This window comes from Ahaetulla prasina, chromosome 2 (assembly GCF_028640845.1).
Source record: "Ahaetulla prasina isolate Xishuangbanna chromosome 2, ASM2864084v1, whole genome shotgun sequence".
Lineage (NCBI taxonomy): Eukaryota > Metazoa > Chordata > Lepidosauria > Squamata > Colubridae > Ahaetulla > Ahaetulla prasina.
Window position 1 is genome coordinate 94,459,502 of NC_080540.1, and position 16,447 is coordinate 94,475,948.

At 39.8% G+C, this 16,447-nt stretch overlaps 1 protein-coding gene across 1 annotated transcript in view; it reads left to right on the forward strand.

Annotated features, from left to right (window-relative positions):
- TRPC7 (transient receptor potential cation channel subfamily C member 7) overlaps positions 1-16,447 on the forward strand; it is a 160,994-nt gene that overhangs the window by 125,089 nt on the left and 19,458 nt on the right. The window contains exons 7-8 of the mRNA XM_058167860.1: positions 13,108-13,303; positions 14,173-14,394. Coding sequence (XP_058023843.1) covers positions 13,108-13,303; positions 14,173-14,394 — 418 coding nt within the window. The remainder of the gene's footprint in view (positions 1-13,107; positions 13,304-14,172; positions 14,395-16,447) is intronic.

Genomic DNA, 16,447 nt, shown 5'->3' on the forward strand with positions numbered 1-16,447 from the left:
AAAGAAATCTGCCTCTGCCGATTTTACCTCGTTTCAGCAAACAGCAACATGCTTTATTTTCATTTTCATTTTCAGCATAGCTTGATTAGCACAAGAAAAAAAAATCTGCTCCCAGCAATTTACCTCCTTGCAGCAAGCAGCAGAGGCCCGTGCAGCAATAAGCAATGGCAATCCCTGCAGCCTAAAACAGCTGAGAATCGGGGACAATCAACTTATGCTAATTAGGCCATGCTGAAGCTGAAATGGGCTGTTTCTTCTTGCTGCTTGCTGCAAGGAGGTAAATTGCTGGGAGACAGAGGCCAAAGGGTGGGGGGCAGTTGGTGGGCGGGGCTACATTCAGTGCACATGACGCACCCAAATTTTCACCCCCTTTTAGGGGGGATAAAGGTGCATCTTATACTCCAAAAAATATGCTATCTATCTATCTATCTATCTATCTATCTATCTATCTATCTATCTATCTATCTATCTATCTATCTATCATCTATCATCTATATCTCAAAAGACAAAGAAACACTGTTGTTGGAAATTATCATGGCCAATCCTAAAGGAAGATAGCAGCAAAAGCACAGAGATGTAAAATAGGGCACCAGATGATATCTCCTGCACCATTAAAGAAACAATTTGGTGGATGGAGATGATATATCCAATATGCATATCATTTTCAGATATCAAATGTTATACTGTTTTACTGTTAACCAGATATAAAGCACTTAAAGGAAATCTATAACATTTTGAGACTGATGGAATTATTTACCTTAGAGCTTGAGAAATAACGTACAATGTAATGCAATGCAATGAAATGATATAACAATATAATATAATATAATATAATATAATATAATATAATATAATATAATATAATATAATATAATATAATATAATATAATATAATATAATATAATATAATATTGTAATGTAATGTAATATAATGTAATGTAAAAAATATTATGATATGTTATGATATGTTATATTATGCAAATACATAACATAAAGCATAACATAGTTATAGCACAGCAAAAAACATATTTCAATGAAGGTGGTTATCAAAACCATTAATGGCATCTATCATGCCATTAATGATAGATGTATATCTTTTTCCAAACCATTATTCCACCTGTTCTAGAATAATTTTCAGTGTCCATCTATATGACAGGTCAGTTTTCTAACAGGATGGTGTTTTTTTTAACTTATAGGTTCAGTAACGTGACCCTTAGAGGGAACTTAGATCCAACCTCATCATTAAAAAGATTAAAAACAGAAAATGCTCACAAAGCCATGAAACCTAACAAAATCTCTGTGTTCTTGCAAAAAACGCAGTATGAGGCTGCGTTATGATATGCTTTAGATTGACATATTATAGAATATGTTCAAATATTTTCAAATATTAAAATTTTAAAAGTCACACACTCATAGCTTGCTGTGAAGAATGTGATGACCTCTTCTCCAGCACAAGTCTATATGACTTTGCTGTAATGAATTTACTAGATCATAATCACATGAAATGTCTTAAAATTTCAAATGAAGGGAAGGAGGGAAGAAAGAAGGAGGGAGGGAAGAGAGCTATTTGGAATAGACCTCACATCTATTTATATCTTGACTAGGTCACCCCATGTACTATAGTAATGCAACTGCCAGTGTATGCCTAAATATAAAGCAAGGGTTTCCACTACAGTGCCATGCATTCAAAAGGCAGCATCAAACTGTCAGCAGCCAATATACTCTTAATTTATTCTCTAGCGTGCATGTATTCTTTCTGACAACTGTTGCAAGTGGAAAATAGTATCTAATCCTGTAATTAAAGACTGCTCCCTAAAGAAGATGCATAAAAGAGCAGATTTGCAGTTACAACTGTCATTTTATGGTGGGAGGAAACTTCTTATTGTTGCAGTTCATCATTCTGAAAATGGTTTGGGGAATTCCAGTTTGTACGGCAAGCTTATTTCTGGTCATTAAGTAATTAAGTATAAAGCAACAAATGTCATCTGTAGACCAAGAAGGATGCTCAGCAGAAGCACCTCACTGAGGACTACAAGCATAGGCTTTCCAAGCAGAGAGAAGACCTGCAGGAAGCCAGGTACTGGCATTTTGAGGCTCAGTGGGCTGAGATGATCAGTCAGTTCCAGGCCATGATGCAGTCCCACTAGAACAAGGCCCTCCAGCTCTTCGCCACCAGCACAACTTCCCTCCAACCTTTGCCCCAAACCCCTCACCATGAGGTTGAAGGAGACCCCAAGTCTGAATTTCTTCCCCCCTTCAACCTACACAAAAAGACCCCAAAGGGGGATACTCTGTGCAGCAACACAAACATTCACTGCACATATGCGGCCCAGGAGCCATAGTTTGAGTCCCTGATTTAGTGCAATATTAAAAAATGCAAATAATTTGCAGACCACCAAAATTTTCTCACGGACCACAGTTGGTGACCACTGTTCTAAATAACCATCCATCTTAAATCTACGAATAAGTCAGAACAGGTTGCAGGAGATAGCCAGATAATCTAAAGTACTCATAATCCTTTCTGCCCAATATGTACTGTATATTTCCCTGGATACTATTCCCTTACAGCCACATTCAGTAGATTCTAAGCTAATAAATGCATTGGCAATATTCAGACCCTTATAATTACTTCTGAAGTCTTCAAAATAACTCTCTAGCAAGAAAAATACTTGCTCTTAATTGGGAGTTGGGGGATCATTAATAGAATGATACGTGGCCCTTAGGCAGCTAATTTAAAGCTTAGTACTAAAGAGAGTGTGTACACTAGCTATCAATAAATTGCATCAATTAAATTTAATTAATACAGCAAGTGCATACTTTCTGGCTGGTGATAGTACAGCTTAACACATGTGCACAAAGCTTGGTAGAAATAAGTGCCAACTATTCCCTTACCTACATTCACAGATGCTAGCATGGAGACTGAATAATATCCATCTCAATTTAACTCTTCCTGCACCAGGAACACAACGCTAAAATCAGTTATATCTAAATGTGGGGTCCTTGTGCTATAAATTGCATCCTGCTATATTCCAGGAAATCATTTCAAAGAAGTGATTGAGCCACTGAGGTTCAGTAGGTTTCTTCTACCACTTTGGAGATGGGTGGATTTATACAGATTTGCTCCATCCAAGAGAAACCATTGTCTCATGTAATGGACAACTGGTAAGACTCCCTGTTACAGTGTGAGGGAAAGATCTCTTTGGTACCTTCTTGTTTATTTGGAGTCTTGCCATAACTCTCCCATCAGACTTGTCTTCTGGCTCTGTCCTGTTTAGTGTTTCTGTTTATTTATCAAATTTATTTATTTATCAAATTTCTGTTGGGGCCTCAGAATCCTCTTTTCATGACTACAGCATTCTGTTACTATGCCCTGCATTTGATAATTGTCAAGTATCTGAGAAAATTTCCCTGGGGTGGGTGGGTGGGTCTTCTATTGTGTCATTCTGCATCTCTGTTCCTTGTATTCTCACCAACAACAACAACACTTTGAATAGCCAATTGAATAGCTCCATTAATATGAAGACTTTTTAAATGTCATTTAACCATGTTGATAAATCAATATGCCCTACTTAAGGTTCCTCCTCTGCAACATTCTGGGTTTTTCTCCTCTTCTCTATTCTCTGAGCCATGGCAGAATGGCTCATTTTAATTTCATTATTATTATATCTTCTTTTTTTATTAGCCGGCACCCTGAGACTTGTTCTCATAATATTTTATTGTTAATTGACATCTTTGATATAACTTTGGAATGCTTATTGTTAATAGATGAGATCTCTTTGAAGTGATTCTGTTCCAGAGATGGCTATTATTAAGGTAGATTTTAGTCTCTGCTCTGTGATGCGTTTCATTTTGCCCTACCCCTAGAAGAAGTTTAACTGACCAAATTAAGCTTTTTTCTTCTCCTTCTGTTCCTCTATCTTGTTCATCTTATTCTTCCTTTCTCTCCTTACTTAAGAGATAGTTAACTTTCTCATTTTGGCTAAGATCAAATGTATCTTGCTTACTATTTGAACATGAAAAATATGCACTTGAAAGGAAAAATAAATAAAATAGTACTAAATGGATTGATCCATGGTTCAGAAACAGTTTGCCCATTTCAAAGAAGATGCTATTGCAGGTGTCTCCTTGCTAGGTTGGGATGGTTATATTTTGCAATAGTCTAAAGAGAATAGAATAGAATAGAATAGAATAGAATAGAATAGAATAGAATAGAATAGAATAGAATAGAATAGAATAGAATAGAATAGAATAGTTGGAAGGGACCTTGGAGGTCTTCTAGTCCAACCCCCTGCTTAGGCAGGAAACTCCATGCCATTTCAAATAAATGGTTGTCCAATCTCTTCCAGTGTTGGAGCATTTACAACTTCTGGAGGCAAGTTGTTCCATTGATTAATAGTTCTAACTGTCAGGAAATTTCTCCTTAGTTCTAAGTTGCTTCTCTCCTTGATTAGTTTCCACCTGTTGCTTCTTGTCCTACCCTCAGGTGCTTTGAAGAATAGCTTGACTCCTTCCTCTTTGTGATGAAAGACAGAGACTGTTTATTAAAGATATACAACAGACAATAACCTGAATATTAATACAACGTGCTATATTCAGATGCTTTTGTGAACCACAGGTCACTTCAGCTCATAATAAGTAAATTGTTGAATTAGCTGAGGTAGTCATCCCTCTGGACACGCTACTGCCATTGACTACTCAACCACGGTGGCATCTGGGAATGAAGTACCTGGTGGGCTATACCTAATGCAGTCACTGGATATATCCCACTTTCTGGATATAATAGAACCTTGTGGACATTTGGCGCTTTGTATTGAATGAGAACAAGAACCTTAGAGATTTGTGATAAGGCTGTGATTTACCTCTGTGCTTGGACTGAAATAAAAAACATGAGCTGAGCTGTTTTCGGCACAAAGTCATGGAGATTGTTTCCCATCCCAAGCTAGAAAATACCCTTTTCCAAATTCCCTTCCATTCACTTTTTCGTGTTTCAGCAGAATATTTCAAAGGTTGTAAACAGACCTTGTTTTCAAGGTACAAATGAAAGCTCTCCAGATTCACATTTCTAATCCCAGAGATGTGTCTCAGGGATATCCCTGAAGAGGACTATATTGAAGGAAGGTAGACTTGCAGAATCAAATTCCACATCACCAGAACTTGAAGATCCACAACCATCATCTAGAGACCAAATCTCTAAATTAACCTTGCCTGGTATAACATTCTTTGGAGGTCTTAAAGAGGCATTTTCAAAACCTTGGTTGTAATCCAAACATATCAAGAGACCCTCAGATTAGGAAAGGGTGCCCTGAATCCTTTTTACAATCATGCCTTTCAAGTCAAAGGCTTGTTATATAGGTCTTTCAATCTCTACAATAGCACTAATCAACCCAGTCCTAATAAGACAAAGTCTCATTAAAGTTACCTAAGAAATTTGAATCATTCTTCTTCATCCTTTATCTCTGTTTAATTTGACAGTGTTTAAAAACCCTGGTTTTAGCCAACAGGAGCTGCAAACGTTATATGTTAATATAATATGTTAATATTATATGTTAATATATGTTAATTATCATATGTTAATAAGTTTGCAAATTTAAAAGACAGAAGACTTCTTTTACCCAACAATTTTGGATTATTATAATGTTATTTGTCTTTGGGGGTGAGTTCAGTTTTATTAAATTCAAAAGGCAGCTCTTGGAAAGCACAGTTAACATTTTACTGAATTCCTTGTAGCTAGGTGGATCGATTGCATTAATTTCTTGCTTAAAAAGAAAAGTCACTATAACTAAAAGAAGGAATCTTATTTTATTGTTACCCAACATTACTTTTGCCAAATTATGCATGGCTTTTCATGTCTGATAAATTGGACAATACATCTTTTCAGAAGAATTGAGAAAAGGATTGAATATTGGTTCAAAGCTGGTAAAAATGCAACATGTCATAGAGGAAATTGGAAGCTTGGTTAAACTAAAAGATGCTTATTTTAATATCAAGAACATGTTTTGCTGTACAATTAGATCCATTCAGCAATCTAAAATTTCCATATTCTACAAGGCCTTGCTTGTTTTTTTTAGTGCGTGAATCAGGCCTAAAATACTTTTTTTTTCTAACACAGATTCAGCTCAAGATTTTCTCTTTTTTTAGTGAAGACATTAAGCAGGAGAGAATAAGGGAATAAGGCTAATGCTTATTGATATATATCAAGAAGCAGCTCCTTTGCCCATTATATTTTCAAGCCTCCCTCCCTTTCTCGTCCTTCCTTCCTTCCTTCCTTCCTTCCTTCCTTCCTTCCTTCCTTCCTTCCTTCCTTCCTTCCTTCCAGAAAAACTGCTTTCCAAATTCAAAGCATAAATATTTGAACATGGTGCTTTCTGAAAAGAAAAGTCAGCTGAGACTTCCTTCCTATGGAAAAGTCAGAGTCTGAAATGGCAGATTCAGCACTCTTTACAATACTCCTACAAACAGCCATTTTTAATTCATTCTAGAACTATCATGCCTGAACAGAGTCAGGAGGAACAAAATCCTTGCCTACAGGCATGACTGAAGATGAATGATGAACAAGTGGAAGTAACTATCAAGGAAAATCCACTCCAGGGCTACTTCTCAGGGAAGAAGTGGTTACTTTGGGCTTGGCCAGGGAGAGGACAGACATTTTGGTATTGCTTCAGATTGTTGTCCACATCGTAAAAGAGATGTGAATGAAAAATATTAGGGAGAAGGATTATTGTCCCTGATCTCTGAGTTCCATATATGCATTAATGAGAGTTTAGGTGAATAAAACCTTTGCCCACAAACAAAATGCTTGCTTATACATTAGGAAAGCCATAACTGATACCTGGACTAGGGATATGCTACAATGTTGATTCACCTTTAAATGAAACATACTGTTCAGAAATATTGTGAAGCAAAGAGCCCTTCTCTGTTCCACAGCAGTAAAGCAATGTAGCTGCACCATTCTAATAATATAAAAAAGATACTATATATGCCAAATGTAGCCTACTCTATATCCCAAGAAATCTTACATCATTCTCTTTTTCAAGTACTAAACTTATTGCTACCAAGTTTAGCCTAGGAAAATCGAAGGAGCCACTAGAGGGCAGCAAAGGTTTTTCTGTATCTCTGGTCCCATTCAGAGGCCATCTGGATTTTAGCAGCCAAGTTCTGGCAGGTCTAGCTAAATAGGGCTGGCTGGTGCCAGCAAGAAGTTCAAACACTTCTAGCTCAACCTGGTTGCTAGGCAACATCAATGTAGAACTGTTAATTCAGGAAATGTAGTCAAATTGGTGCAACTGTAAAAATTGCAAGTAGCAAAATAATACTTCCAAATTAAAACAAAGTGAGATAATATCATGCTATTGGGATCAAAGTTAAATGTAATATTTCATACAAAAAAAGTGACCCTGTTCTTTTCTTTAAGCACTTGCTTTTATGAAGAAATTTACTTCTCTTGATGGTGTAATGAAGAACAAAAAAGAAAATCCATGCCACAGTTCTCTGAACTGTGTCATGTAAAGAGTAGATATTAAAAATTCGCTATCAATCAATGCTGTGTGGTATTTAACATAACATAATAACAGAGTTGGAAAGGACCTTGGAGGCCTTTCACATCTTCGTCTATGAGGCAGTATGAAAAAGAGTACATTTTATATCTGAAAAGTGAAATAAAACTGCACCAAGTGATTGAATGTCAGGTAACAGGCAAGTAAGAAAAATACAATGGGGTCCAATGCATCTGAAACAAACAACCCATACTTCAAATTAAATTTCATCTCTTAAAATTTGTATATTGTAAAATTTGTCTTAATTTGTATATTGTTTTGTTTTTATTCTGGCTGTACACTGCCCTGAGTCCTTCAGGAGAAGGGTGGTATAAAAATCTAAATAATAAATAAATAAATAAATAAAATCTAGTGAGGGGAATATGGAATATGCTTATTACCAAAGTGAGAGAGTGGTTATTGTTGAGCCTTACCCATGCCAGCTGTGAGAGTTATCGTTTCCATGCCCATATAGGCTGCAGTTAGGCAGGTAGCAGCTTTACCTCTGTAGATTGGAAGGCCCATCCTTTGCTTCTGCCAATTACTTCCCTTTAGCCAATGGAAAGTGATGGCATGCAGCGGCTAATCTGAGATTACCTTTTTTGCAGTCATTACTGGCTAGTTCACTATGTTTTTCAGGTCCTTTTGAAAGAAAAAATAAACTGAAAAAAATAAATCAGGGGCGACATCCACTTCCAAAAAAAAGCATCTAGGTAACAAAATGCTGGAAGTGCTAGTTCAAAATATTTCTCTCCAAAATTATCGCAGATAATGTGAAATTGTAGATTAAATGATCAAGTCTTGTGATTTTATCGGTAGACTAAATAGCTTCTTGAGTGATTTTGTACCAATCACCATCTCTTAGCCCAACCCAATTCATAGGGGGGGTGGTTTCGGGAAAAATAGGAGAAGGATGAAGGGGTTTTAGATATGTTTGCCACCCTGAGTTATTTATAGAAAAAATAATAAAGGTGAAATTGCAATAAAATAATTCCTGTGTTGATAAAGAAGATTTCTCTTAAGAAGGATTTAAGGCCCATATTCAAACTGGGCTGGTCAATGCATGCTTTCAAGTACCGTATATACTCGAGTATAAGCCGAGTTTTTCAGCACGTTTTTTGTGCTGAAAAACGTCCTAAACTTATACTCGAGTCATCTTCGGGAACCCGCACAGGAGGGGTACGAGCGGACTCCATGGGAGGGGCGGGAGGCGGGCCCGCCGAGGTCTCGCGGGATTTGTCGCCCCAGGCCGGCCCCATTCCCGTGTCTGGTGGGCGGACGGCGCAAACTTGGCGGACTGTGCATTGGCGCGGGAAGCCCTGGTGGTCCAGTGAGAGGGCTGGGCAGGGCCGCCAGCCTTCTCGGCTGAGGAGGAGGTTTCCCGACCGCGAGCTTCGCCGCGCGAGCCACCCCAAAGGCCAGAAGAAAAGGTCATTCCATCGGAGTAATGGAGCGAAGGCTCCTTCCTCTCCCGCCTTACCCATGCTGTGCGAGCCCGGCTGGGCTGCAACCCCGCCGCCGCCGCTCCTTCCTCAGCCTCCCGGGGCTCGCGCTCTAGCAGCCGCCAAGCTCAGGCCGGACTCGGCAGCTCCCCATCAGCACTCGCACGGCGCGATTCGGGCAGGAGGAGTCGGGCTCGCTCTGTGGCGGTGGCGGGGAAGCCCTGGCGGTGCAGTCCTTCTCGGCTGAGGGAGGGAGGGTTTTCCCCCCCTCTTCTCTCTCCCGTTGCGCCTGAACATCTGCCTAGCAACAATGACGACAGGAGAACCTTTTTCTACTGGTTGAGCTTGGCCATCGCGGCTTGCTCTGAGTTGCTGCATTGTTTGTTCACCGGGCGTCTCAATTTGCAAGCGGGCAGGTTTGAGGTCGGGCGGATGGCGCTGCGCTCTGCGCCGCCGCGAGCCACCCAAAGGCCAGAAGAAAAGGTCATTCCATCGGAGTAATGGGCGAAGGCTCCTTCCGGAGAGGAAGGAGCCTCGCCCATTACTCGATGGAATGACCTTTCTTCTGGCCTTTGGGTGGCTCGCGGCGGCGCAGAGCGCAGCGCCATCCCGCCCGCGACCCTCAAACTCGCGTTCCGCTTTCTGGTAAATTGAGACGCCCGGTGAACAAACAATGCAGCAACTCAGAGCAAGCCATTGGCCAAGCTCAACCAGTAGAAAAAGGTTCTCCCGTGTCGCCATTGTTGCTAGGCAGATGTTCAGGCGCAACGGGAGAGAGAAGAGGGGGAAACCTCCTCCTCAGCCGAGAAGGACTGCACCGCCAGGCTTCCCCGCGCCAATGCATAGCCTGGCGGGAGTTACTGCAGCTCACCGGCTCCGCCCCAACTGGTGGTGTTGGGGCAGCAGCTGCCGCTTTCTAGCAAAAGGTCGCTCGCCCAAAACTCCTCGCCTTCTCCTGGGAAGGGCTGGATGGCTAGCCGGGAAGGGTTGAATAAGCAAGCCAACCTCCCTCCCTCCCTCCCTCCTCTCCCCCGCAAGCGAAAGAGCGTTTTCCCGTTGGAAGAGAGAGAGAGAGAAAGGAGGGGCCGTTCCTCCTTCTTTCATTCTTTCTTCTCCTCCGTGCTTCAGAAGCTGGGCGTGTGTGCGCGCCTAGTCCCCTTCTGTTCCGTGGCGCTGGAAGAGAGAGAGAGAGAAAGGAGGGGCCGTTCCTCCCCTTCTTTCATTCTTTCTTCTCCCTCCGTGCTTCACCGTGCTGGGCGACCTGGAGCAGCTGCTCTTCAGCCAGATGCTCGGTGGGTCAGCCCGTCCCCTTCCTTCCGTGGGGTCTGCCTTGCTGGTGAAGGTTATTGGGGCTTTTGAGCAAGGGAGGAGGAGCGAGCACCGCCTTCGCGCTGGCATTCCGGGATTTCCCTTTGTTTAGAGCTGGGAATCCTCCTTCCCCTTTGCACTCCCTCCCTCCTCCCTCTCTCTCTCTCTCTCACACACACACACACACACAGACTTCTAAAGTCGATTGGCACAATGCTAAGCAAACACAGCAGTGGGTCAAGGGTGAAGGGCTAGGAACCTGGCAGGTGAAAGGTTGAGCGACATGAAGGCAAAGACCACAATTGTTTTAAGAAAGAAGCTTTAGCAGGAGGGGATGGGAGGGTGTTTTAAGTTTTGGCAAACAGCCAGGCCAACTGTATTGGAGAAGGTCACACAACTGGCCTTAACATTTTAGCTGCTGTCTTTTCCTCACACTTGGGTTTAATGATATTAGAGATCCTTATTGCCCTGCCAAAAAAAAAAAAGAGCCACCCCAACGTCTATGAAAATTAACCTTCTCTGCCAAGAGACACTGTGCAGGGTATTTTCACTATTGGTGTGCATACAGGCTTAGATTTGTGCTGGGTTCTTAGTGCTTAGAGCACTGACCTTCAGAGGCACCCTGGTCCCTTGGAAGCTAAAGGAGGACTCATTTTCATGCTTGCAGTTGTATTGTCAATTTCTGTGAGACAATGTTGTTGAAGTAACTCACTCACTCATTCATTCATTCATTCATTCATTCCTTGTGTGTCCAATCACACTTAGCCAATAAAAATTCTATTCTATTCTATTCTATTCATTCATTCATTCATTTTATTTTGTCAAATACATATTAAATAATTATATAAATATAAGCATGAATTGAATACATAAAAGGAATACAACTAAAGGGAACATTAGGACAGGGACGGTAGGCACGCTGGTGCTCTTATGCACGCCCCTTACAGACCTCTTAGGAATGGGGTGAGGTCAATACTAGATAGTCTTTGGTTAAGGCTTTGGGGATTTTGGGAAGAGACCAGAGTCAGGTAGCACATTCAGGCATTAACAACTCTGTTACTGAAGTCACATTTTCTGCAATCTAGATTGGAGAGGTTCACTTTTAAGTTTGAATCTATTGTGTTCTCGTGTATTGTTGTGGTTGAAGCTGAAGTAGTCATTGATAGGAAGTACATTGTAGCAGATAATTTTATGAGCTATGCTCAGGTCATACCAAAGGTGGCGTAGTTCTAAATTTTCTAAAGCTGGGAATCCTCCTTCCCCCTTTTGCACTTTTATTGTTTTTCGTTCAAATAAATATTCATGTTATTTTACTTGGCTCTATCTTTATTTTTTACATTGACCAGTAGCTGCCTCATTTCCCACCCTCGGCTTATACTCGAGTCAATAGTTTTTCCCAGTTTTTGTGGTAAAATTAGGTGCCTCGGCTTATATTCGGATCGGCTTATACTCGAGTATATACGGTATATGTCACACCGTAAGTCAGTGGTGTATTAACCATTAAGCAGACTAAGCACGTGCTTAGGCCACCAGGCCCAAAGGGGGCACCACAAAGTTGAGAAAGAAAGAAAAAATGAATGAAGTTTGTACGGTATGTACAAAGGATGGGGGCATCAAGATTTGTCAGTGCTTAGAGCACCAGTGAGCCTTTATCCGCCATTAGTAAGATAGGTATACTTACCAAAGGACAATTCACTTTTTATCCAGATTTACAGCCTGGATTACTCTCCCTTTCCTAAATTAAATCTATCTATTTGGGGCTATATAGTAGAGAGGGTTTTTGCTGATAGCCACAAATGTGAGGCAATGCTTTCTACAGAGGGGCCTTCTGAATCATGCTCCTCCATGTCTGGAGCAGCCTTTCCCTTGATTGTATACTCTTCCCGCCCCTGTGCAAATTTTTCAAGAGAGACGTTTAAAGTCTGTGTTACCTGATTGATGAACCTCCAAGACCTTGTTATGTTACTGATTGCTTATAATTTTAACTTTATGTTGTTATTTGTAAGCTACTCAAAATCTCAGAAATGGAGCAGCATTATGTATTTGTTTGCTTATATGCTTGTTTATAACATTAATAACCATCCCATTCAGCTGAGGCTAAGGCTCTCTGGAAGCAGCTTTTAGTGTTTATAGAAAGCTAAGAGAGATGAGACTGCACCTGCTTCTGGACAAATCATTTCCAAAAAGTGGGGATTACCACAGAGACCGTCTGGCACTTAGTCTACCCCCCGGGTATTTTTCATGGGGGAGTGGCATTCTTGTCTAGATGACCAGACTGAACAGACAGATTCAATTCTGGGAAGAAGTTGTCTAATATATCCGAATACTGTGGGATAACAGTGTGATAATCAGCACTTTAGATTGATTTGGCTCTTCATAAAAACAGGACAAAGGCAAGCTCACTATTGAAATGCACTGTATTACCTCACAGTGCATTTCTGGATGGTCTACATCTTTTTTTCAATTCATTTCATTTCAGCAGTCCATTCAACGAAAGGTGGTAGCTTTCCAGAGTTCACATATTATACAAAGTGTTGGTTTCTGGATGCTGAAATAAGACACGATGACTGGACTTCTACATAAGACTAAAGCCTAAACTGTAGAATAGAAACCACTTTATTGAGGTTCACCAAACTCACAAAATGGCTTTACCAAAATTTGCTGGCAACATCAAGTTTGGAGGTCTCTTTTGTTTAAATTCTCAAGATTAAATATTTTTTTAATGTTGCTTTATTAGCACCACCTCAGCTCGAAACAATGATTGGTTGGTGATGTATTCCCAGCTCAGACCCAAATAGCTAATTAAGATTTCATTTTATCTTTAGGGTAGAAGAAAGCTTTAAAACTTTATTCTGGTCCATATTTGGCTTGTCTGAGGTAATATCAGTGGTGCTGAAATATGATCACAAATTTATTGAGAATATTGGATATGTGCTCTATGGGGTTTATAACGTCACCATGGTGGTTGTCCTCCTCAACATGTTAATAGCCATGATCAACAATTCTTATCAGGAAATTGAGGTAAGAGTGATCTATCACTTTAATATATCAAAATATTGTGTAAAAAGTAGAGCATTAATTAAGGGATAGAAACACCTTAAAAAAATCTTGATAGTAATCTTGATAGTAATGCTAATTAACCTTTGAATTTGAATATGCAGTTGTTTAAGGGTTGGTTACTTATTATGTAAATAATGATTGCCATCCTGAAAATTCAATTCAAAATTCAATTCAAAAACGGAACACCAATTAGGAATCTCTTGCAGAGACTTCATTTTTAGTTCTGATTGTTTTCCAAGTCCATCAGACAATGGCGCTTTTCTGGTTCATGGTCTTTTTATATCAGAAGCCTAGGAACTTAATTAACTTGGCTTCAATTCATTTCAGGGATACTCAGTGGAAAAAGTAATTTGAAAGTAAGGAAACAGAAGAAAAATGCCATTTAAATTAATATAGGAATCATTTTTTGTATATCCTTATTCAGTGTACTGCATGGTCCTTGGCTAATTTTAATTTAACTGAAAAATTAATTTGTTTGTACACTGTTATATCCAAGGCCATTAAAGTTAGACTTATATTGTAATCATAAAGGACATTTTGAGAATTTAGATCTTTTTTTCCAGTGACCCTAGGTAAATAGAGCATCTACAAGTAATGCTTCTATACAGGGTCAGGTCATGATAAAGGAAAAGTATTGAATTTTTCTGTGTGGCTTATTTCAAAAGAAAATTAGAATCAATGATCTTACAAAGGATGACTTTGGGGCAAAACATTTTAATAGCTTGAAAAACCAAATGCAGCTCTTGAAATCTGTAAAAATAACAATGAAGCTTGTACCTTCTCAAAAACTAATCTTTTAAGTTAAATCAGTTCTTCTATTCCTTTTGCAGGAAGATGCAGATGTGGAGTGGAAATTTGCACGTGCTAAACTCTGGCTTTCCTATTTTGATGAGGGAAGAACTCTACCTGCTCCTTTTAATCTAGTGCCAAGCCCTAAGTCATTTTATTATCTCATAATGAGAATAAAAATGTGCCTCATAAAACTCTGCAAATCTAAGGCCAAAAACTGTGAAAATGATCTTGAGATGGGAATGCTGAATTCCAAGCTACGAGTAAGTCAGTCATTTTTAATTTATTTCTCAATATAAGTATTTATTTCTTCAAATGGCATATTGAAGGCATACAATTTCAACCCTATGCTGCTAGTCACTGGCATGAGAAATTTTGTTACAATTAAGATCGCCACTGTAAAAAGAACATTTTGGTCTCAGAAGCTGCAGGAAACAAGACTGATAACATGACTGCAGTGGAGTTGGCAAAACATTTTTGGTCTGTTGAGAGAATACTTAATATGTTTAAGTACCGACCTTTCCTCCTAAACCTCGACACACACACACCCCTCAAGTAGAAAAATCAGTTCAATTTTGTGCATCCACATTGAAAGTGTTAAGAACAGAAATGCATGCAAGTCTTAAGGATCAATTTTCATTTCACCCTTAAACCGTTACCTAGCTCCTCCAAAAACGCCAAAATGTTTGAATCCTTCTACTCCAAAAATGGCCTGGTGATTCCCAAAAGATGTTGAAAACTTCATGTTGTCCAAATTAGTATGATAAAAACGAATCCTAAAGGATTTCAATTAGGGCTAGGGTTAGGGTGAGAGTTAACATTATGCAAGTATTCAACAATCCAAGAGAGTAAATAGCATATACATACCTGACAGTTGTTATAGAATCTATGTGCAATATCACAAGATGTTGAAGAGAAGAGAAGAGAAGAGAAGAGAAGAGAAGAGAAGAGAAGAGAAGAGAAGAGAAGAGAAGAGAAGAGAAGAGAAGAGTAGAGTTGGAAGGGACCTTGGAGGCCTTCTATCCAGTGGTGGGATTCAGCCAGTTCGCACCACTTCAGGAGAACCGGTTGTTAACTTTCTGAGCAATTTGGTGAACTGGTTGTTGGAAGAAAGCATTAGTGCAGAGAACTGGTTGTTAAATTACTTGCATCCCACCACTGCTTCTATCTAGTCCAACCCCCTGCTTAGGCAGGAAACCCTACACCACTTCAGACAAATGGTTATCTGATCTCTTCTTAAAAACTTCCAGTTTTGGAGCATTTACAACTTCTGGAGGCAAGTTGTTCCACTTATTGATTGTTCTAACTGTCAGGAAATTTCTCCTTAGTTCTAAGTTGCTTCTCTCCTTGCTTAGTTTCCACCCATTGCTTCTTGTCCTGCCCTCAGGTGCTTAGGAGAATAGAATATTCTCCTCTTTGGAGAATAGCTTGACTCCTTTGTGGCAGCCCCTGCCACTTTTGTCTGTGTTCTTCTAAAATTGAGGGGAAGCACATATACAATAACTTGCACATTGTTTCAATATATTCATTACCTAGGAAGGTTTTATCCAGGAAATAGTGAATCAGAAACAGAAGGAATCATGGAGGTCAGTTGATCCAATCATTGTTACAGTGAAGGTTTTAGAGTGCATCTGTAGTACCCCTGAGTGAACCAGTCTTTATATATTTGAAACTCCTCAAGTGCTATTTTCAATCAGAAAGTCAGATGTATAGCAACAGGACAAGTTTTACAACATTTATTGTTTAGTTTCTGAACATACAGCCCTGCCCATTCACAAAATCACAAAATCACAAAGCCATGTGCACACCTATTTGACTCAAAGTCTATTTAGCTGGTTTGGTTTGATTGCTCCTATATGAAGCAATCATACAGGACACCCACTTTGTATGCTATCTTGTAGCATGTGATGTATCTTTATGCCTTCCAAAAAGGCTTGATCAGTCCAGCAAAGTTTGACTGGACCCATCTTGGCATCTGTTATAGTTCCACAAGGAAAATTACCCTTTCCTCTTCAGGTGCATAGGTGCATAAATCCATATTTTTGAATGAGAAGTTATCCTTCACAAGCTGCATAAGCTGAAATTTTTCTGAACGATCCTTTCTGTCTTTTTCCCTTTTTGTCCGCTTTGAGTGGAGCTTTCACATACCACAATTCATACACATTTGTGGAACTCTCTTCCCCTTGTGGTCTGTGCAGCACCCTCCCTCCTGGCATTTTGGAAAACTACTAAACCACATTTATTCCACTGGGCTTTTAATCATGGATAATAGTTTCAGGCACACATCTGTTGGGGGTTGTATTTGGCCTGGGTGAT